General features: G+C 41.2%; 1 protein-coding gene across 5 annotated transcripts in view; it reads right to left on the bottom strand.

Annotated features, from left to right (window-relative positions):
• The window catches only part of ADAM22 (ADAM metallopeptidase domain 22), a 135,308-nt gene extending 110,898 nt beyond the window's left edge, over positions 1-24,410 (bottom strand). For 4 of the 5 annotated variants that reach the window (XM_075048766.1, XM_075048747.1, XM_075048748.1 and 1 more), the window contains exons 1-3: positions 24,279-24,410; positions 23,921-24,093; positions 7,437-7,513 (exon numbers count right to left, since the gene is read on the bottom strand). In XM_075048766.1, coding sequence (XP_074904867.1) covers positions 7,437-7,513; positions 23,921-24,093; positions 24,279-24,336 — 308 coding nt within the window. In that variant the 5' untranslated portion in view covers positions 24,337-24,410. Of the gene's footprint in view, positions 1-7,436; positions 7,514-23,920; positions 24,094-24,278 lie in introns of those variants that run through there. The other variant, XM_075048752.1, reaches the window with a different exon arrangement.
• Positions 24,411-24,714: the final 304 nt, after the last annotated feature.

Raw genomic sequence — 24,714 nt, 5'->3', positions numbered from 1 at the left:
ATATTAAAAAATAAAATGTAATAGAGTTATCAAAAGCAATTTACCCTTTCCAAAAGAAGTCTTAACCATAATGGAACATTATACAAAACAAATTAAAGGAAGGTATTAAACTTACTGATAATCAACATAGGTTTATGGAAATTTTTCTTATCAGAGTAACCTGATATTTTTCTTGTACAGGATTACAAATTCAGTAATAGCAATAGTGATGATATAGTAAGATCAAAGAACAGTTCATATTTAATGAACAGTCAATTCTAAGCTTGGAAGAAGCAAGTTTTTAAAAAGCAAAAGAAAAAAAAAGAAAGAAAAAAGAAAATCTTGGGACCTACATAAAGAGGTGTATCAGTTAGAAATGGGAAAGTTGTGCTACCTTTATACGTGACACTGCCAAAATGCAGTACTGAGTCTACAATTCAGCAAGGATACTGACAAACTGGTGAGGTTGGTGAAAAGGCACAGAAATTATTAAAGGACTTAAAAGATGCCATTTTATCGAAGATCCAGGAGCTCAACCTATTTAATATAACAAAAAGAAAGCTGATAATGCTTTACATACCAAGGTGGGAGGAAAACTCAATCCTACAGGGCTTTTTCAGTCTAAAACTAATGTTCAAACTTCTATCATTGAGGGTAATTAACTATTCAAACAATTTATATTTTGACAAATTCTTCATTCCCATACTTCTTCAACACAAAACTGAGAAAAAAAAAAACACAAAAAAAACAAACAAACAAAAAGAAACAACACAAAAGGCAGGAACCCTTAGTGATGATGCTACACAGGTCTAACTGCATAATCCCAGGCATTCTCCCTAGCCTCAGGATTTGTTTAGTGATACACTAGTAAAACCGTGATTTTTCATCTCACCTTTGTCGTTTAGCCCAGGCACAATTAGTTGGAAGAAATCTCTGCAGAACTGACATTTTTCATCAAATATAAAAAAATATATAAGCCGTTCAAAAACAGTTTGTGCAAAATATGTGTTAGCAAAGCATGCTAACACAAACAGAGGTGCAGAATAAATGCCTCTCAGAGAACAAGATCAACCTCTGAAATTAAGCAACAATATCAGGGGGAAAGTTTTTCTTAACTCTGGTTTGCAATTATCACCATACCAATTTTTTCTGTCAGAGACTGAGAGGGGGGAAAGAATGACTTTGCAAAATAGGGTTGTGAAAGAACAATCCTGTTGGGTCAGCTGGGGTTCTGATCACAGAGCACATGATAAACATCACTTAACAAATAATTCAAAAATAGGGCAGAACATGATTCAGTAATGCACTCAGAACACCTGAACCCAGTCTATATTGTGCTACCTGTAAATTGGTACTAAATATTACAATTTTCAGAGCACTCTCATATGGTAAAAAAAAAAAAAAAGCCATCATTTTAAGTAAGAATCAATTACCAAAATGTGATCGTACCCAAGTGGGGCTCCTCAGCCTGCATGCACAGGGCATGAATAAGAAAAGTGAACAGAGCTTGAATTCCCTCGATCCCAATAAATTCCAGCTGCTAGTAAGAACAATTGGGACTGTGTGAACCCAAGTCATTCATTAAAATAACTAATAAGGGACTGAGTTGGACTTTAAGGAGACCCAAAACAGCTTAACGGAAGAGCTGCTCCTCCTCAGGTTTGATCTTACCATCAGTTACCACATGCAGTTACCCAAACAGTTACCGGTAGTCATTACAAGAGTAACAGAGATCATAAAGCACGGAGTACTTCTAGAGCAGAAAAGGCAGACGGGTCTTCTCACACCCGGCAGCACAACCCAGCAGGTCATGTCACGTCACATCACGCAGAGCCCCTCAACCACACACCCCAACTGCGGGTGACCAGAAGGAGCATGAGACTCACGGTTGGCAATGCAGGAGAAAGACTACCAGAAATTATAATAGTCAGTAACGGTATAACTGCATTTTTTAAACCACATCAGGAAGCTAATCCTTTTAAATTCCGCACAGCCAAATGTTTATGATTTAGAGCAAGTTTAGGAATATGTTTTTCATTTACAGCTTACATGACACATTGATATTAGTGTTGGAGACCATTTGCCAAGAGAAATTACAGGCAAGGTTTCAGCAGTTTGTCTCATGAAAAAGCTGGCACTTGTCTGTCAAGCTGCCTTTTATTTTGCTTCTGTTTTCAGGATTTTTTGATGAAGTTTACGATCTGAGTCTGTAAGGTTTGCGAAACTCTAGTTAAAAGACATTCCTAATAAACATTCCCCACAAGGCATGAGGAATGTCTGTATCCTTCTCAGCATAAGCTGCAAAAACTATTCAGTGGCAAAGCAAAATAATTAATTCCTGGAGTACCAGGAACCTTCCAGTATCACTAACCAGAAATAATTTAAATTAAGACTGAAATATACTAAAATACCTACCCATATTTTCTGAAGAAGCTTCTTTGGTTTTGCCAAAGGGTTTTTTTACCTTTTGATAAATGAAAAGTGCATTTATTTTCCACATAGGTATTAGAGTAATAGCAGAGTTTATAAAAATTGCCTCATTTGAAATCTTTCAGCCTTCTGAATGTTGTTGATTGTCATGACCATCGATTTATACCCAGCGTCAGTACTCCTCTGGCATACAGTCAGGCGCTTGATGGGAACAGAAGATGTGTGAGCTTCCTAAAGGGGTAGGGTTTCTGAGCACATCTTGCCCAGCCTACTACTACTTTATAGATTATTTTCCACTAATACATGGACCAAGGGAATCAAATTTATGTTGCAAGATGAAAAAGCAGGTGGCAACCATGCTCCATCCTAGCAACTGAGTGTCACCAGGAAGGAGAGAGCAGTCCTGAAGTGCTGAATATAAACTTGAAAACCTCATGAGCCTTCAAAGTACTTCCCTGTCACCACGAACATGAGGATCTCAGGCTATCGATGTGTTCGTTCACAGAAAAAAAAGCCATGATCGGGGAGGGCTCTTCTTGTTACAGCATGAGGAGCCAGGGCGCACACAGGTGGCCAGATGCCCCACGGAGCTTTCTGAAGGCCGAGAGTCTCCTCAGCAGGGCACCTGGTGTCCTCACTGCACCTCAGAAGTGACCACAATTCACACGCAGGCTCAAGATGCCCTCTGCCCGTCTCCGTGACAGGAGATACCAGAGCCCTCGTATGAAGGATGATGCTGCAGCTAGGAAGGGCCTTGATCATCCTTCTTGCCCATCGTGGCTACGACAAAGTGAACCTGGGGTGGTCACCCCACGCCAGGGCCTGTCCACACTCCAGACAAGCACAGATACTGTAGTTTTTCTGATTATCCAACTTGCAGCACGCTCTTTCCCAATCCAACCCCGTGATCACAGCTTGCTTTGGGCCATTGTGCCGTGAGGTCTCTGCTGCTTCACATGCAGATGAACATGCCCTGGCCCAGGTCCCCTCAGAGAGATCCACGTGGTCCACAGGACCAAAAGGGCCTCAAAGATGATGCTTTCGGAAACATGTCCCACTTCCTGGTGAGCTCTGCTGTTTAATCACATAATTACAACCCAAGATGAGAGACCAAAAGGGACTCAAAGATGCTTTCGGAAACATGTCCCGCTTCCTGGCGAGCTCTGCTGTTTAATCACATAATTACAACCCAAGATGAGAGTGTAAATGGTCATGTGGCTACATTTAAGAAGAAATATTCTGCATGAAAAAAGAAATAAGTCATTTGCTGAGCCATCACAGCATTAAAAACTTCAAGAGGGAGGAATTAAAAAACAGATAAATAAGCACACTTAATTGCTATGCAGCTCCTGCACCATTCTGGGTCGGTGGCCAGAGCTGGACGCAGGCTGAAGGAGAGAAGGCTGCGAGCAGCGCCCGCCTGCGCGGCCCAGCGGTCAGGCCCCAGCTTTGCTAATGCTGAAGGCAGCTTTAATGAAGACGGCCACAGAAAACAGCTCCATTAGATACAGTTCTGAACGCATAAGGATACCACGGCAATGGATTCATAAACACATCGACGCAACTAATGTGTCCCTAACCTTTGCCTAAGGGATTGAACCTTTTAAAAATACAGCTGATTCGATCTGAAAGCTCCTTTGTAAATACTTCAGACAGTTGAACAGGCAAAAAAAAGTTTAAAAAGAAACACTGTTATCTCAAAAAAAGCTCATTGTAGAGACACTATGGCAACTCGGGGAAAGAAAGGAAGAGAGAAAGAATGATGATGTATGTGGAGAAAATACCACCATCACTGCAAAAAAAGGAAACTACATTGTTGTAATTATACCAGCTTTTTAACATCATTTTTTTATTAGCATTCAAGGTAATGTTTCAGTGTATCTCACATATGCGTTTAAAGTGAACAAATATGCATTCAAAACTGGTTGAGATCCAAAATGAGCAAGAAGAAAGCACACAGATTTCAATGCTAAATTAAACTGCCACACTGTAGTGCCAGTCGGAAATTTTTTTTTTCCTTTCTCTCACTTGCATCTAGGACTGGCGGAACAGTCACCTCCTGGGCCTCAGTTTTCCTGATGTCTGAAATGTCAGTGTAAGCTCTGCTTTTTGATTTCCCTGCCCTGCTCCTGTATCTTCCCAGCTTGTTTCATTGCAGAGATCAGCCTTTGGTGAAAGGCCACTGTTGTGAGAGGTGGCAGAGGAAGGGACTAGGAAAGGAAGGTTGCTTCAGCTAACACCCAGATTCAATAGTAGCATCTCCTTTTGTGAAGTGAAGAGATAAAACAGAGGGTATCAGGCAATGGGGGAAGACAGACAAGTAGGAGACCATAAATATTTCTGCCAGCCTCAACTGTCAAAGTGTACATAAAGTTTTCAAGAAATTTGTGTGGCACCTATGATGATGGCAGAGGGGACAATTATTCCTGACGGAAAAAGAAGAGAAAGAAATGTGCGACTGGAGAACTGAGTAAGAACAAAGACGGAAAAATACACAAACACAACAGTCTACAAAATACAAAAGGGTACATAACAGGGGGATGTATAACAAAGCACAGACAAATGCAGTGGAGGAAACAGAGAAACTGACTCTCGGATAAAAAGATGAATTTGAAGAGAATAGAGAAAATAATGTCCACAAAGAGAGCAGCAAAAGAAGAAAATCTATTTGCAGACAGACATTAGGGGTCGGGGCATTTTTTTATTTTTTTTCTTAAAGCTCTCTGTTTGCTACCATCATTTTAATTTTGAACTTTTTTTGTCCATAAATTGGGGAACCATACGGAAGAACGAACACTTCCGCTGTGACTGACCACCACTTACATTGTAACTAGAGATGACGCTCAGATACATTCAGATGTACAAGACATGCACACCAGCCTTTAAACAACAGGGAGACTGCAAGAAAGGAAACTGACAAAGCCAGGGAGAGTCTCTCCTTCCTGATAACCTATGTATTTTAAATTACTTTTTCCCCCCCTCTGTCCCCCATACCTCCTTTAACATTCCTCAAATGTGTATTACACATAAGAGCTAATTTTACCACAGGGGCCTGCTTCAGCATGCTTTTGATATTAGCAGAGGTTCAGTTTTAAGTACTAAGCTGATATTTTTTCCAGAGGAAAACTAAAATCTTGAACCTTGCTCCTTACAAGAATTCAACTACTTTTCAACTATAAAGCTACTGTGGGCTAAATAGTGCTTTTCTCTCAGGACCCTTAGAAAATACATACAGAATATAATAGGGAGAGTAAGAATTGCAAGAGAAGAAAAATATATACAGCCTTCTGAATGAAACAGATTTGTTCACAGGAATAATAATTGAAAATACATTTTAAATGTCGCTCTGCTATACTTGGCCCTCTTTTTATTTGATAATCTGCAAATGCTATTTCAGAAGTAGTTTAAATGTTGATTTAAATATTATGACAGAAGCCAAACATCTTAATTTCCTTGCAGCCTTCTTGTTTTCATTTTGGACAACTTGTGATAGGACTTTTTCACATTATAAAAAGCATAGCTCCTCAAGAAAAGTTCCTATTTAAGTTGGATTCTGGCACTCTTAAGAACAATAAGGATACATTTTGACAGTCTTATACAAATACGGGTCTAATATCATTAAAGACAATAAAAGAATGACATAGAAATAGGATCCAGCTCAAAACAAATCAAATTTTAAACTTACACATTTGTGTGTGTGTTTATGTGCATATATACATGTGTGTAAACGAAAAATCCACCTACAGAGAACTGTGGCAGCTCATAAAATCTCATCCTTAACTTGCTTTTTCATATACCATTAGTAAAAGTGTTTGCTTTTACTAAGATGACCTGAAATTCGTACTGTAAGGACAATCCTGACCTTTCAGAAACTAACTGTGACCACACCATTAATCCACCACCCAAAGTAAAAACAGGTTTGTGCACCCTACTGTCAGTAACGTATAAATAGGTATACAAAACTGGTATTTCCAACAACTATTTCAATGTTGAGGATTTGGTGCTGTTCAGCAGAAAATTCTTCCTCTAGCATTACTTAAAATGCATCTGTTATAAAATCATACTTCTAAACCAGCCTCTTTCCCTCTTCTTCCAGCAGCACAGTGTCTCTGCCGTCTGTAACCAGCAAGGATTCACATGTGGTTTTTAAGTCATGTCAGTGCACATAAAGAAGTTGCCACTGTTTAAAATGTGTTTACAAGTGAAAAAAACTTAAATTTGAGTGGCTCCTACTGCAGCCCAAACGGTTCATCTTTATAGCAGAAAAACTTGGAGTGACTGAGCACAAACTCTTACACCGAACCATGCAACATTGTGTTCAATTATTAGGAGCTGAATTACTTAACAAAGCATTTCTATTTACTATATTATTTATTCTCTTTTCACTTCAGAACAGTAAAGCAAAGCAACTATTTTAAAACAGCTGTGCTAAGAGGCTACTTCAAAAACTCATTACTGAAAGCCACATAGCAGATTTCACTTTAAGTTTACTATTGTTCAATCTCTCCTCGTAGACTGAAGTTCACAGCGTGCTACTGCCTTGTAATGCTTCTCTGTTCCCAAAAGATTGTAAACGCATCCGGAGAAACTTCATTCCCAACTATCCATCTCATTCTTTTTTGAGGATTAGTTGTTGTGCAATTGCTGTATCTCCAGTACTTTACACTTGGTTATTAAAATGCTAACAGCTACCAGTTTTCAGCAAATCCATCTTTTAATATCCAGGGAGGCTCTGTGTGAGTACAGTAATTTGTCTTTATGGTAAACTGAAAGATGGCAAATTAAATTATAACACTAAAACGTTAGTTACACGGCAATAGCTACTAAGTAGTAACAACAGGAATATCAAAACCTACAATGGTACTTGAGAAAATAACAAAAGACCTTAAAATATACTGCTACAGATGAACTCAATACCTAGAAATAACATATGTGCTATAATACCACCTCTAAAGCCTCCATTGGAAAATGACATTTCACTGGCACCAGGTCTTGAACAAACAGAGTAAGATACACTCATTACTTACTGGTTTAGTGTCACATCTAGGATGAAAGACGATCCAAAAGCATCAACCTGGAAGCTGGCTCGGGCAATGTGGGTAGACTGCAATATTGAAGAGACTGGAATTAGTATTCAGCCACAACAAAACATATCATACAGGTTTGTGAATGCAGAAATTAATTATATTTACTAAGTAACAATATGCCATTAACCAAATAAAATTGCATTGAAATGGACAAAGCAGTCCATGATAATAAACAAAAGATCTGTTTTCTTATTCAAGAATTGCCAACAACACAGCCTGTGACTGGGAGTAGCCCCCCATCTTAACCCATCCACACCGGAGGAAACTACTCTTTGAATCTCCATCCGGGGCAAAGCCCTGAGCAAAGGAAAGTGGAAGACTTCCCCTGGCTAGTGTGTTACTCGTTCCTTAACCTGGCTCTGCACACAGACCAGTGGAGAACAGCCGAGATGTTACTGGTTTGGTCAGTCTGGGATACACTCACAAATCTCACCGAGATTACCTGAAAGAAACTGTTCATTCGGACACTCATGTAAGCCCATGTAGTGAGACGATAGCAATGGGCTAAAATCTGATTAGTTGCATTTTCTATAAAGCTCTGACCCACTACCCTGTAAGCCATCTCCTCCAAAAGGCTCCCAAAACTCCAAACCCCTGAGCAGTCACTAAAACCAAAGAAAAAAAGAGTGCTAGAGAAACATCTCTTTCTTTCTCTCCTTGCCATATATTTTCCCTGAATTAATTGCTTTCATTCAGTCCTATAGAGGACAAACATGGGAATACTTTGTAACTCACGATCTGCCAGAAATAGAATATTTATTCCAGTACTAGTGGAAGAAAATACTCAACTATCCAACGGAAACGCAACAGTTGTTTCTAGACCTGAAAACTCCCAAGAAACGAACAGCCATGTTATTTAACTAATTAATAAGAAAAGCTACTTTCAGACATTTTGGAGCAGTTCCAACCTCGTTCTTATTTTCTTTCCATTGAAATCTGCACATTAAGATTTGAAGCATGTAGACAGAGGAATCTAAAAAGGAACACTGAAGAACCACTTACAACTCTAAACTACACTTCTCTAAATACAATACAGGATAGTACAACTCTAACAAATGATTTATTGAAAACTCTGGGAAACACAGGACAGGATGGGATAATGTGAATCATCAAGTTCACTCTCTCTAAAACTACTGGCAGGCTTTCAATAGGCACTAAATCCCGAATAGTTGAGAATACCAGTTTCCCTGGAAAAGAACAGCAACAAAGAAATGGGAAGTCGAAGGAATCATGACATTTTTATTACATTTTTTAGTTGCCCTACAGCAGAATTTTCTTTTATGTCTCCATATATATGCATGAGTATTAATAAATAAAAAAGACAACAACCATGAATACATATTTACAAACAGTTGATTCCTTTAAAAAAAACAAAAGACAGCTTCTCTTACTGGAAGATGCTCAGGTTGAGTGCCCTCTATAAAAATGCCTAGCTGTGCCACTGCAGTGAACACGCATGCAAAATTACATGATGAGAAATTCCACATATTTACATTACAGTTTAGAAGGATGCAGTATTAACTTGAAAGCTTCCTAGAAGGCCTCTCAGTAGATACAATACATAGAGTCAGATATCATTTCAGCTATCCCCATTACACCTAACCTGCTTTGTAACACAGACCACACGTCTTCACTAAGTGGTTCTTGTAATTTCTGGATGATTTAAGAGCATCTCTTTTGAACAAATGTATAATCTTTGACCAACTAACTGAATATAACATAGTTAACCTTATCTGGGTAAATAATTTCAGTGATTAACCACCATCAATATTAAAAGCCTACTTTTTATCCAAAAAAGCCTAAAGAAAAAAAAGCAGCTAGTCCCAAATGATCCATGACAGCCAGCTGTCATCTGCAATGATGGACACCCACAGCATGTACACACACCCACGGCACATAAGGCCACGCACATGTAGGACCATCATTTAGCTGTTTCTGGCCTGCACCCACTAGTGTAACAAAAAATACAGCAAAACCAACCATCAACAAATTATCAGGTTAGCATTGCCATTTGTTTTCCAACTCTCAGGCAGCACAGTTCGCTTTGAATGATTTTAAAATTCCATCTTCTCTTGCTAGATGTGAAATTTTAGCCTGCTGCTCATAAACAGGATGTGACAGGCCAAAAAACGAGTACCTAAAAAGGTACAAGGGGCCAAGGTAGTTTAGTCATTCCCTTGTTCCACTCAGCACAATTGCTAACCTTAACTAACCTTCAACAACCACTTTCTGATCAAAGGAGTAATGGCAGCCCAGTTGTTCACTTTTCATTGTTACATTACTAAATGCAACGAACATTCTACAGCACTTTATTATTTCTGTTTGTTAACAACACAGCTACATATGCCATCATTTAGATCTCTGTACACAGTATAACCAAGTCTTCTGTATGACCATATGGTAGTACCAAAAGAGAATTCGTCAGTAAGGAAGAATATAAAAAGCCTAACTTAAATTTCTAAAGGTACATATACTAAATGTAGCATTTGCCATTAAAATGTATTCACCTCATTCACTGTAAGAGCAAAAACGACTAGAGTTTTTTGGTTTGGTGTGGTTTTTAACTGCTAGGTATTTTGCATCATATTGATTTGGTCTGGGAAATTTCCTCCCTTGAACACAACTCTAAGATAAACAATTACAAGGCTAATGTATTTCTGAGGTGACCCTGGACTACAGTTATTCCCTGAGAGAAGCTGTTAATGTGGATTTAAGGGAGAATATGCCTATTAATAAATTAAGATTAAAAACACTACTCAGATGTAACCACCCCCAAGACAAGTGGTGGAAACCCAGGAAGCTTACCATTACGTTTGAGCTGAAGTGCAATCAAGCGTAACTCAAGCCTATCTCAAACCTACTGAGATACCAAGATGCACATTTTGGATAGCCAAACTCAGCCCCTTCCAGAAATTGCAGCCCTTCCTTCAACCCTGATATGTGGTTGTAAAACACTGCAACACTGCATACCGTGGGCTGCTGCCGAAAATTAACAGTTCTGCCCCATCCTGGCCACGTGTTCCCACCTGCTCTCCCTTGTTGACTTGTGTGACTACCCAGAAAGTCAGATCAGCATCAGAAAATTCATCATTACTTGGAGTGGATCCATCTTCTGTCAGACAAATAAGCTGATCCAAATAAACCATATAGTCACATCACGAACAGATGCAATGGAAAGAAGCTGGAGGGGACATGCAAGAGAGAATGAAGAGGAAGGCAGATTCCCCCTTTCAATGACAGCTAACAGATCTCATTCAGTGTAACAAAAACCTGCACCTTAAGAGTGCCAGCCAGTACATTTTTTAGGATAACAATTCTTCTGAATATCTGGTTAAAACCCACAAAATAAAGAAACAGATTTTTAAAAGTCTTGACTCTACATTATTTTTAAGCACATGTAGCTGTCTGCTCAGTGAATAGGTAAAATGGCCACCTGCAAAGGAAGCTTACACTCATAGACCTAAGTCAATAAAAGAACCCAAAGAAAGGAAATAAGTACTTTTATTCTATCTATACCACCTCATTCAAGCAGAAGTAACAAGACACACCTGCAAAGGCCCCTCTAAACCACTGAAGCAAGACAATCAATTATGTCATTCAGTTAAACCAAGGAACTTTCTCAGAAAATGTGAGGCTTTTTCAACAACCATAGGCATGACGCATTGATGGCTGACAACTGAGTCATAAAAGGGGAGTTCTTGGAGACCAGGGGAAATGCACTCAATGTGGAACATGAACAAGAGCCAGGAAAGGAGAATCTAACAACTTAATGGAAGAGCGCAGTGCCATGCCTCCAACGTTATCAAAAGTTCTGAAATTTTAATGTCATGCAACTGAAGAAGGAAAATATCAATAACAACTCTGAAATTAGCTGCAGTACTTTCAGATGCAATTTCTAGTGGCACTTGAAGTGTACGACCCTGTAAGCCCCTGTATAGAAAACACTAAGCATCCCATGCATCTAATGCAACTACGCAAGAGCTAACTTTTGTCAAATATTGCAGAGTTCAAGCATCTCAGCAATTGTCTGAAAGGAATCAAAAGTAAATGGAGTGGAAAGGATTATTTCAAATCACTAAGCACAAAGATATTTTATCTAAAACAAGTATTAAACGCTTGAATCCTAGAAAAACAAAAGTGGTACACAAACCTTCCTGCCAAACCAAGAAGGATGCGATTCCAATTATTTTAAATCACCTGCTCCATGCCTCAGGGATGACTGCAGTAACAGAGGAGATGGGCAATCAGTACCAAGTACGACTGTTTATTATTACAAAGAAACACAACAGAATAATCATGACTTCTGATACAGTCCCTTCAGTAGCCCTGCCAGGGATCAGCTTTCTCCAGAAACTGGCCCTTAAGAATGAGCATCTGCAAAGGGAATACACATACATAAACTGCAACAAGAGTATATCATTGCAGATCAAAGGTGAGCCTCATTGCACTGTACTGTAGTAACCTTCAATATGTTTGGAAGACTTTTATTTCAAATAGGTCAAATATTTTAACCACCAGGGAAACATTTACAAGCTACGCACTTTCTTTAATAATCAAACTAACAAGAATCCTGAAAGGAAATATTTTAGATATTTTCCTCACATTGTATATAATTAGTTGGGTGTTGAAAGCAGCATAATAACATGATGACTATTCTTTTTCCTCATTAAAATAAGAAAAAAGATAATTAAAAATATGTTGTCATATAATGTACAATTCCTCATAATACATGTTTCTTACTATCCTTCATAAAGCACTTAGATTTTTTTAGTAAGTTTTGCTGGAAGAGATAATAACAATTGCTATCAAAAGAGATAAATGTATTTTTTTTAAAATTGACAAGAAAATCCTATTTATATGCTTGCCCCTTGATGTAAAGAATTTTGTATTTACTACTATTTATAGCATTGTGGTTTCTAATTAAAAGATTCTGATCAAATTTGTAGACTCAAAAGAATAGCATCAAGAGAGGAAATAATATAGAACGTTATAGCAAGAGAGAGCTTAAAAGCTATGCTTCAGAACTTGTAAGACAAAGGTTTTATAGCAGACATTCTGGGATTCAGTCACATTTACAAAATAATAGATTCCTTAGATATTAATTTAATTTCCCCCCCTCTTCTATTTAATAGGAGAATAGAAACCTCAGCTTGTTAACAATCCTTTAAGTCTGTATGAAATGAATGTTTCTTAACTTCAGTAAGGACAAAGATTAAGTCCATGGAAAATCAAAATAAATACATTAATGAAATTAAATGAAAAATATACTAAACATTTTATGCAGATTTACCTAAAAAGAACTTTAGCTGTGCTTTTGAAGATAATCATTACACTTAAATTTATGCTACAGTAGAGGAATACAGTGCTAATTAGCACATGTACACATTATAAAAGGACAATTTTCAGCCTCAGCTGTGTTGTAATAAATCCAGAGTTATGCAGTATATTGTTGCTGTATGTAAAATAAGAAATTTGTTCAAAACCTTACTTTTCTACTTGTACTGGGAAGAAAAAAAAATAAAAACTTTGCTCAGAGACAAAATTGAGAAATAAGCCTAGGTCTAATAAAAATAAATATCTCCAAGCCAAATAATCTTTTTTAAAAAATAGACAACAAAATAGAAATGCAGTGTGATTCCCTCAGGCCCTCTCTATTGCCATTTGTAAATATCTAATTTTAATCAAAAGTTCAGAGTCACTGAACTGGATTCACATATCGCAGCATATTAAAGAACTGCAAAATCTCTTTTTTACTTTCCCTAGCATTCTCAAAATATTTATAGGCACTCATTTACTATATTAATCATTACTATTTGTCATTCTTCATGCAAGCTCTCTCTTTTTAGCCATTGCATAAATCTAAATATCTACGGGGCTTGGGGGGGGAGTTATTTAATGAAAAAACTGCAGAATAGAATCATGGTTTGATGAAAAGGCTTTTACAGCTGCCTTTTGGGGATTCACTTAGTAAATAAGTCATTTATTTTGAGGAAAAGCTAGAAATAAGAAAAGACTTTCAGAAGTCCGTGTTCATTTTTGAATCCTGGATCACATATCTGTTCTCCATGCCAAACGAGGGTGGGGCAGGGGGAGAGTTAAACACGACCAGCCAGAATGTAGCACCATGGCCCAGTTCACTTCGGTGGGGTTTCACCAGCTCTCAGCAGATGAAGATCATGACAAAGCCGTAAACATGACCTAAAATAGCTTTTCTCGGCATAAACATCATAGTATCAATGAAATCAGAGTCAGAAGCAAGGACTACTTGTACCTCTAAAATGCCAGTAATTATTATTCTCAGTAGTAAAAAAAAAAAAAAAAACTTCTATTATTTATTTGTGGGTTTGAACTCAGAGGCTGTTTGAACTTACTCAATAGGGTAAAGTAAGAGAGGTCCCCAGAAATACAGATGGGGGCAGGGGGGAAGCAGCACCAGGAAAAAGCAGTCGTGAGCACAAACCGATGCAATGTATTACGCAGGTGTCACTACTGCAGATCCAATGCCTGGGTAGCAGCAGGGATCCTCTTGAGGTCCTGCAGAGGTGTGATGCTGAGCTGTGATGGACCTGGCTATATCTGCTCACACATCTCACCCTAGACCTCCTCCCAGCACTCCAAAACCGTGAGCACCTTTGAACAGTTACAACAAACTAAGAAAAAAATCATTCTCATTTTCCCCTGAAAACTTCTCCTCCTGATCTCCTTCCTTGCCTCCACCTTTCTCAAAAATTCATCCAAGGTTATACGATGGAGCAATGAAGACAGGAAAACTATCGGGCTGTCACTGCTAGCAAATCTAGTGTGAACTACCATTTGATCTCACAGATCTAAAAGGACAAATTTAAGTAACTGAATGGGCAAGATGCTGCTTCCCAAGAGGCAATCTAACACTTGTTTCCAGCACCAGAAAAAACCCTGTGGTACCGGATCTTATACTCACTATGCTTTTATGTATAGAGGATGACATTAATTTGACTTTAAGACAATTTTAGTTATAACTTTTGATTTCCTATGAGACTAATTACTGTAACTTCTGTTGTGCAAGTCTTCACATCCTAGCAAAAGGAAGAACTGCAAGAACTTTTGGGAAGCCATAGTCCTTTTTTCTTTTTTTTTTTTTTCCTTTTTCTGAAAGGGAAGCAGCAAAGATTTCATGTATAAAAGGTCACAATTAACTAATGTGCAAGAGATCTTAAATAGATCACTATTGGGGCAAAAACAGAAAAACTGGTGACTGCTCAACCTCATGTTTTTAAAATGCATTTGACAAGGTTCTTCATCAAAGACTAGTGGCTAGGAAAAGTGTGATCAAACAGGTTATTATAAGGGTGATTAATAAAGTCTGGGTTACAAACAGGAAACAAAGTCAAGTCATGAATCAAAACTTGTAAAGATCAGAATGTTCTCCTGCCATAATTCATAGAAAAACTTCGATGACCGTTGAAGATCACACTTCTAAAACCAAGACAGGGAGCAGAGCTAACAGAGACTCACCCTGTGACACAGGGACACCGCCCTTTCCATTGCCCCCCACGGCGACTGTCAGTTTCAGAGGGTCAGACAGAACATGAAGAGCAATGCTAGATGCAACAGTAGTAGAGCAATGTGTTCCATCTATCTCACTAGAGCAATGTGTTCCATCTATCTCACTAGATACTACAGGACTTGACTGTGCAACCACTCAGTGAACCTACTTCCTTGTGAAGAAGCATGAGGTCAGAGGGAAAGGGCTCAAACAAGGAAAACCTCTCTTCCGTGAAATACCCCCTCTCCCAAGGATGCCTGGCAGTTTCGAGTGGGCAGAACCCAAATGAGCTGCTACCCGTGCACAGCTGCACAACCAACGCACAATGCATCTGCAGGAGGAGAGAACACAGAACAAGGGCAGCGACGCACCCACACGCCCTAGGCAGCACTTGAGGATGAACCCATCTGGATCGCTGTGTCATTCAGCTGTAGAAAGGACTATTGTCTCAAGGACACCATTTAGGCAAGAAGGAAAGCTCAACGGATCTAATGGTCAAGAGAATTGAAGGCATTTCCCTCGACGAAGCAGATGGCGCCTTGAGGTCATTTTTAGCTGCATGTTTTCCAAGCTCTGAATGGAATCAATAACGTTTAGAGAAAGGCACCCTTTTCAGCATCTATTGTAGGCTTCAGAAATGAAGGAACAGAGTTCCACTACCAGAGGAATCTGCAAAACCCCTCCATTAAGGCCACCTTTATGTTACAAATAAAGTATTCAAACGTAACAAATAGAGTGCACACTAACTTTGCTCCTTTATACAACAAGTATCAGTGACCAAAACATTTTTCAGCAACACAATGACATATTCCAAAATTTTCAACTGGTCTTACATTTATTTTTTATAGAGAAGGAAGCTTACCAAAAGATTAGCTCTCCCCACTGGAAGTAACAAGCACTCTTTGAGACCTAGAGCCTACCAACATGGCTAACTTTTCCCATAAATGGTTCTTGGGCAACAGCAGAAAGTTTACTAACATTCTGACAGCACCACAGGCTAAGAAGAGCTTGACAAAACTTGCAGACTCTTAGGCATACCAATACATTGCTCAATCAACTCCACAGATAATACTTTTTAAATATGACTCACCCTCTACGTTCAAGTATCAAAGTCCTGTTTAAAAACAAAAAGTGCGAGAAAAGCACATTTCAAAACTCCTTTTCCTCTTTATACAGCCTAGGAGATCAAAATGAATCAACATTTTCACTGTATATATTTTCTGAAATAGCTGATGGATTTTTTTCATTCCCACAGAATTTCAGGGGCTGAAATACTCTAAGGCGACATTTCTGGAACAGACCATGTTCCTACATACTGCTATTCTTCTGGGCAATATTTGAGCTGTAAACCAGGGCTGTAGCCTCCACACTCACATACGTCATGCGTTCAGAATCAAGGCCCTCATTAAAAGGCATTTACCCACACAAACTTTTTCTAAACCTTGTATTAACATTACATTCTGGAATATGTTTTTTCTAAAGCATGGTCACTTGCTACAGTTTTCTGGTCTGGTAACATTCATTTCATTTTAAAAAAAAAAAAAAAGATTAAAAAAAAGAGAGAGAGATTGTAGAGTGAATTTGGTGTAGACAGACAATCAGAGCTGGTCAGATTACCAGAGGAATCACCAAATTTCACTGTCTGATGGCAAATGCCCTGCAGCAATGCTGTGCATCTTAACTTTCTTTACCTGAACCCAGTTTTCAAGTTGAACTCCTACCCACTCAACAGTTAAACAGTTCTACATAATTTTCCACTTTCTTTGATTTCCACATAATCACGTGTTTAATTTCAGGTGACGCTGGCTTTCCGCTTGAACCTACCCAACCAGCCAACCCCCACTGTGGAAGTGCACACCACAGCCTGGCAGAACCCATCCTGTCCATCTGCTCAGCAATCCCATGCAGCTCTTCATGGGATTCTTTGCTGCTCAACGCTCACGCAATAACGTTACTGGGAAAAAACATGAGCCTTCCCTCACACAGTCACCCCACTGAAGTATTAAAAAGCTTTCACAGATGTAATCTTCTGCGCGCAAAGCTCTGCTCTGCACTGAACATGCCTCCATCTGGGGAGACTGACGTGGTTCCATGCTTGGCTGTGGCTCAGCACAGCTGCCGCTGCAGAGTTCATCCCTGCAGCAATGATTTCTCCTCCTCAGATTAGTGCAAATATTGCAATGGCTTCAGAGGAGTACTACCAGGGAGCACCTGTGGCTATGAAGAGCAAAACTTCATTTGACAGGCCTCTGTGATCCTTTACGCACTCCAAAAGACATCTCCTCAGTGCAGCATATCCATACACTACGCAGGAGGCCACCGGCAAGCAAAAGGGAAGAAGATGACTAGAAGGGCTCACAAGGCTTTCTTCTCTGAAAGTTTTCCATAATCATAGCAAATTTGACATAGTTTAAAATAAACTAAAGTAAAAACTAGAGAGAAGAGAGACAGGATGGGAGTCACAGTGATTTTTGGAGACATTAAATATACCAGTTCTGGTTAACACACAAGAAGCCAACAATTACACTGTTTCTAGAAAATAAAATACTGAAAAAAGATTATTCAGGGACCAAAAAACTGAAGCATGTAAGTAGATGAATGAGAAAGAGATACTGTATAGGAAGACACCACAGTTCTGTGTCCAAGAGCAGTGGGCTTGATCCTCTGATAGTACTGGACTTCACCCTTCACATCCATAGTTATCGAAACTCAGAAGAGACATGGGCCTCCACTGGCGGCCAAATCGTATGACAACAGCCTGGTAAGCTACTTTCCTTGAAACAGAAGGGCAGTCTACCAGGGAGGAGAAGCAGCTTTGTCTCAAACCTGTGGGAGCTGAAGACAAGGATCCCCATCCTCAAGGGAGAAGAACCTGGAGGGAGGCAGCTGCAGACAGTGGAAGGACCACAAACCTCAACAGAGCTGATCTGAGAGAGAAAAGCACTGAGACAACACTAGCCAGAAGGACCCACGATTTAGAAAGCTGAACCTTATCAGGCTTTAGAAGGTTTTACACAGTTTGATTGACCTTTAAGCAGTGTTTGACAGGATAACTGCAATAATGTTTTAACTAGTAGAGCCCTAAGAAAAGCTGTTAGTCTTGAGTCACTTAAAGACTGGTATGATTATTGAGGAGACTACAAAAGGGACCTGGAGTACCAGAAGAATGATATAATACCAGATCTACCATAACGGTGTAAACCATACATCCATAATGCTCCTGTGGCAAACGTTTTAGAGTGAATGTTAACTTTCTATGTAGTTCCTCCATAATTCGGGTAAATCTCAGCAAAATTTATCATGACACTCTCTGGAATGCAACACGCTTCTGCATCATGAATGTGTTATAGCAGATCATTAGACACGAAAGGGGTCCCAAAACAGGTACCCTAAGTGAAACAGTGGCAGAAAGAATATCCAGTGGTCCAAAGTGATCCTGTACTCAGGGGCACCAACACAGATCAGAAGTGAACATAGATATACTGATTATCAGAGCTGAAAAGGACTTCTCTATCAGACTCTGCAGTTACTATGCTGATCATGGCAACAAGCAAATGTTGGGAAAAATACTTTCTATAAGGATCGTTACATCTGAGCCTTTAAGATCCCTCATAAGTCTGTTTTATGAGATTAAGCCATAGCTTTTGGGAATATCTCTCTTTTCAGCTCTACCATGACACAATCAAGAGAAGATATCACAAAACAAAGATTTCCCATGCAGCCCTTTTACCCAGACTAGGATTTTCAAAGGTATCTATGTCTTCTAATCACCCCTCAAAATCTGAGTTCTGATATGATATTTCTGCAACATGAACTCTGAAGCAGCAGCTACCAGAGGGTTTTTTTTGCTTGATGATTTTTTGGACGTACGCATTTACTGTCATAACGAATCTCATTATCAAGTAGGGAAAGACTTTCCCTGAAAGTTTTGTGATAGGTTGATCAAAAATTGTGCCTAAGTTTCTCCAAGAGACAGCAGTCATTTGATTAAGTGGGCCGAAAAGAATTTTTTAAATTGTGCAATTTCTTGTGACACTTCTTTTTCCAACAGTCATCATCCATCAGTCCCAAACTCTAGAGCTGTTTTATAAGCCCTCATTTTTTAAACCAAAAAAATTACTAACTTTGAGCTACCCAACATGGGAACTTATAATACCAACAGAAGTTGACAGCATCAGAACAGAGGGCAAGAATGTTTAAAAAAAGTCAGCAGTTTCAGAAGCATCTGCAAAGAATAGGGATATCCTGTTCAAAGACTAGAGCAAGAGGCCAAGAAGTCAGAGAATCCAATAGCAAAGACTAGGTAACACCTGAATAACTAATGAAGATTTCAACTCCGAGTGCAAGCAGAGCTATGTGAGCTCAGCATGACAGAGCAGAGCTTCTCTGCAATTGATTATTGTCAATAGGAAGTTATTTAAGAAATCTGTAAGCCACGCTTCCAAATCAATGTATGGAATTGCATCATTTGGTCACAAACAATTCAGAAGCGCAGACTGTGGAAGACAAATAAATACTTTGCTGAAAAGTACTGAGTCACTCTGGACTCCAAACAACATGTACTTCTATCTCCAGACACAGTTCAGTCCTAGAGCCCCTTCACGCCAGGCTCCCCATAACCAGGTCAGCCCTTTTACTCGCTTGGAAGGAATCCAGCGCACCTTCACGACAACTGGCAAAAGCAAGTGAAAAACAGGTTGAGAAACAGAAGTTGCTGTACTATGAATGTTTTGCACAGACAGCAGAGATAAGTGAATCTATGTCCATAGTAGGTCAGAGAGTCAGGACCTTGTTCCCACTGAAAATCATAGCAAATCTCCCAAATTTCCCTATCAACACCTAGATATATCAAAAACAGATAATGCAGTGAAAGCCACAAGAGGAACAATGTTGTTCATCTGTTTGTGTGTGCAGACCTATAAGCATGACCACAAAGTGCCGGCCTCAAGGAGAATTGGGACCCTTCTCCACTGGCGTTGAGTGGCAGTCTCCAGCTAAGAGCAAGATCACTATTAAGTTATGTTTGGGTTGAGGGAAGGCATCTGTTGGGTAAAGGCTTGTAGAGGTCTGGTACTCTAATCTCCAACTGGAAGATGAATCTTGTCTTCGCAACCAGAACACCTGATCCACTGAAAATTATTAAGAAAAAGGTCCTCCAAATCAGGTGCTTACATGGAGTACAAACTCAAGTTTGTAAAGGCATACTTTGTGCTTGACTTTGCTCTCCTTCACAGGTGGAAGAACAGATGCAAACAGTGGGGAGGAATGCTCACACACTCCCACATTTTAATGAAGAACATGCCTGCACGGTATCGACTAAAGGAAAGTATTAAGAAACTTGTGATTTCCCATGTGCTTCTTACAATACCGAAACATGGCTCAAGGCACGGAGTTAAAAGGTTCCTTATAAATGTCCACAGTAGGAACTTACTTTCTTTTAAACACAGAAATCTTAGCTTAGCCTTCACTGAATGCCCCTGCCCCTGTTCATCTTCTAATAGGCTTATTTATGCAACAGTAAATTAAGTGTCCATTGATAAGATCCTGGATTGCATTAATGATAATATTAATATTAGCATATTCTCAGATATATCTTATCTTGATTACTCTTTAGATTAAGTGCTGTGCAGCTGCTAATAGGCCCCCTTTGGGGAACTGAGAAATTGAAATACAGGAATGTCACAGATATTGGTAGTGACTCTAGTCTGCAGTGGAATTAAAAGCAGAAACCCAAAGTCGCGTGAATTCTCCAATGTCCACTACATACTGTACCTTAAAACATTAATGACATGAATATAGAACAGCCTACAACATTTGCCTTGCGCTGTGCTCTGAAATCCAGCAACTGTAGACAACTACAACTGCAAGCACGTTGATTTTGTTTCTTAAGCAATTACATTCTGAATGAGTACATAGACTATTTCCTGTACTATTTAATAGTAAAGCATGCATGTAGGTATTTCCTTTACTATTTAATAGTAAAGTATGCATGTAGAGAAGTCACTCAATAGTTATGGCAATGGGCCAAAAAAAACCCAAAAAAAACAAACAAAACAAAGGACGTTGCTAGAGACAAACCTCAACAAATGCTGAAAAAAAACCCATAGATTTTTAGAAATGTGCTAACCATCACTTCCCAGTCACTTCTGCTTTCAATTCCCTTCCTTCACCTCCTTTTCTTATATTACACTCCTCTGGCTCAACTCCATCATAAGCCTGTTCTGAAACTCCTGATCTGCAAAGGCTATGCTTTGCTCCTGCTTTCCGCTGAGCAACCATCTTCATTTCCCTTTGTGCAATTCCAAACTCAGGCTTGCATCCCTCTTGTACAACTTCTGCCCTTTCTGCAGCTAAAGCTTTCATCCAGGAATTAAAGGAATTTGATCCGATTTAATGCGACTTCCTTCTCTCCAGCTTCTCTCTCTCTCTCTCTCCTTTTATCTTTATCCAATTCAAAACACAATTAAATTGTTTTACATTAATTCAACAGCTACAGCCTCGTTGCCTAGTCCTCTGACTGCACCATCCCATTCACACATCTTTGCTTTTCTAGATACGGCTGCTTGTCCATTAGCCATCAGAGATTCTTCTTGAATGCTTTAACCTCCTCCAAGAAGCATCCTCCCTAAACTGATCAACAAGGCCATTAACTTTGGTTTGAAATCTCTATTCAAGACCAGTTTTTCTAACTCTGATACATAGCTGTTCGAAGACAGCAATGGATAGAACAGGGCATGGAGACAGTCAGAGCGTATTTAATCATACAAAAAACTAAAACACATAAAAACTTTATTGATGGAGAGTGCACCTCTGTTCCTGTACCCTTTATATGCCACTGATCCTGGACCGTTAACTCTTCAGGGTAGGCATGGCTGTCTCTTCACGTGTGAGCAGAATCCAGCACTTTGCATCTTTATACTGCATGTGACGTTTACCAGCCACCCAAAAACAATGACAAAAATTAAACCAGTTAGTCCATAACTTTGATAAGCATTCTGGCAGAGATAAGGGTGGGGTTTTTTTAATGGGATGCTAGACTTTAAGAGTCAGGACACTAAATTACTCAACTGCAACAGTTAACACTATTACTGCAAAAATACCTTCCTCAATGGAGCTTCTACAAAACTTTAGTTAAGCAAAGGCAGCCACGCTGCTGGCCCATTACTGCAGAGCCAACTCAGATCTCCGGGCGAGGGATGCAGTATCCTGCAATTAGGATGTCACCATGCCCTGTGTGAGAAGCACAGAAAATCGGTTTGGCCTGCTTCTGCCTCATAATTTTCCTCCTCCAAATCAGCTCCTGCATCCTTCAGTGGGTAACAACCATCAGATACCATGGGAGAGGCTGGGGATATTTTAAGCAGCAGAGGGAAACTTCTTGATCAGGAGCAAAAGTTGTTGTTGCAGGCAGAGCTTTACGAATGTAAGCTCAGTTTAGCCTGCAAACTGTTGTGAAAGAAATGCATTTAACCCTTTTTAACCCACTAGTGTTACTTCTTTTCTGGTTGGAGTAATGTTAATACTGACAACTAAATGAGGATGACTTGAAAACTTTTTACAAGCATAAGATTTGGTGAACAGAACTTGAGACATTCAGAAAAACAAAACCCATTAACTAATGGTTTGTTCTGCAAGACTGGTATTTGAATCCTAATACTAGATCCAAATGCAACTATTGCTACTTTCTAAACAGACATGTCACAAAGTGTTTGAACTTGTGAGTGTCCAAGGGTCTTCAAAAAATCCTGAAATGCTGAGAGAATTTTTTTTTTCTTTTTTAAGCACCCATTTCGAAACTTTTAGAATCCTGTTTTATTGTACTGTAAATATGGCCTTCACATCTGAAAAATCTTTACATAGAATAAGTTATATTGAGAGCCAAATACATATGCTATGAAGAGACTGTTTATTATTTAACTACACAAAAAGAATGCAAGCTGTCAGTGCTTATGCTTTGCAGATTATAAGAAAGAAATGTGAGACAATTTTTTTCAGCTATTTTGCTTCTTAAATGGACAGCAGTCAATTGGAAAAGGAGGAAACAGGGCCTGCAACTCATCTTGGATGTCTGCAGTTACCTCATATGCAAAAATTTTTTACGTTCTTCATCCATAATAGCATAGACTCAGTGTTTTTTCCCTTCAGGTCTAACAGCCACGTACCGTCTCAAATATGATGCTCAGCGATCAAGATTAAAATCACTGTGTTTTAATGCAAACCGGGGTAGCTATTTGTTAAAAGCTATAGGGACTGGTTTTCCTAGAAGAGAAACCTGAAAACATAGCCCAGTTTGGGTAGTCGTGCGTAAGTTAAACTGCGACATTAAGTTCGCGTTGCATTTGAGGCAACCCCCTCCCAATTCCGAACCTCTCTTTTTTAAAAACGCATCCGAGTCCACAGAACACAAACCCACCCTGCCCACACTTCAGCCAGAAGCGGCAACTAAGCTGCAGCCTAATTCCCCTCCGGCTGTCGCAAAGGCACGGCAACTTTCATTTTGTGGCTCCCCAAGCCCCCCGGCAGCCGCAGGCAGCGGGCTCTGCCTGCCCGGAGCACCCGCTGACGGCCGGGGGAGGGCATCGGCAGGCACGGGGACCATTTTAACTCCTCCGGGCGCTGCTGCAGCAGGGCTGGCGTTCCCCAGCGGTCCCTCGGGAAAGCGAGCCCCGCGTCTCGCCCAGCAACGCTTCAAAATAGACCTTCTCCTTCAGCGGCGAAAACACACTTGGGGGAGGGCTGCGGGTGAGACACCGCACCGCCGCCTCTGCTGCCTCCGGGGAGGGGGCCCCTCGCCCGTCGTCGTCGTCGTCGTCCTCCCCCCCGCGCAGCCCACCGGCGCTGCCGGCCCGCGGCGGCAGGTGCCCGGGGCCGCCCGCGGCTCCCCCCGCCCGGCGCCTACCTGCGTCCGCGCCGCTCCGCTCCGCACCCGGGTGCTCAGCGCCGGCCGCCGCGCCCCGCCGCCGCCCTCGCCGCCGGAGACCAGCCGCAGGGGCCTGATGCTCTCTCGCTCCGCGAAGCGGCTCTCGCCCCGCCGCCCCGCTGTCGCCGCCGCCGCCGCCGGCCCGGCGCCTCCTGGGCAAGGGGAGAGGCACCCGTCACCCGGCTGCGCCCCTCGCCCCCCGGCGCGCAGGCTGGAGCGGGGGCTCCGTTCCCGCGGGGCTCCGCAGCGGCCCTCGGCGCAGCATCCCTCCCCCCCCCGTTCCTCCCCGCCGCCCCCGCCCCAAGCGCGGCGGCGCTGCCCCGCGGCCGCGACTCACCTGGGGCAGCGGGCAGGGCGCAGAGCGCCAGGGAGAGGAGGCAGGCGGCCGCCCGCATGGCGCTGCCCGCCGCCCCGCTCGCCGCCGTCCGCCGCCCCGGCTTCCGCCGCCGTGCGCCGCCGGCTCCGCGCCTGCACGGGGGAGGGAGAGAAGGGGGGGGGTGCTGCGGGGCCGCGGCTGCCGCGGGGCCCGGGCTGCCGAGCTCCGCCCCGCCGCCGCGCCGAGCCCCCTGCGAGGGAAGGAGATGGCGAGAGCCGGCGAGGCTCCCCGCAGAGCCCGCTCGGAAGAGGGAAGTGCTGGGAAATGTAGTCGTTCGCCAGGGCGCGAGGGGCCGGTGCGAGAGCGGCGGGGAAGCCCCGGAGCCGGGGGAGCGTCCGCCCCGCGGGGCGGCCGCGGTACCGCACCGGGCCGGGGCGAAGGGAGCCGCCGCTGCAAA

Source organism: Buteo buteo, chromosome 2 (genome assembly GCF_964188355.1).
Source record: "Buteo buteo chromosome 2, bButBut1.hap1.1, whole genome shotgun sequence".
Taxonomy (NCBI): domain Eukaryota; kingdom Metazoa; phylum Chordata; class Aves; order Accipitriformes; family Accipitridae; genus Buteo; species Buteo buteo.
The sequence above is the reverse complement of the archived record's forward strand: the minus strand, read 5'-3'. Positions and strand labels throughout refer to the sequence as shown.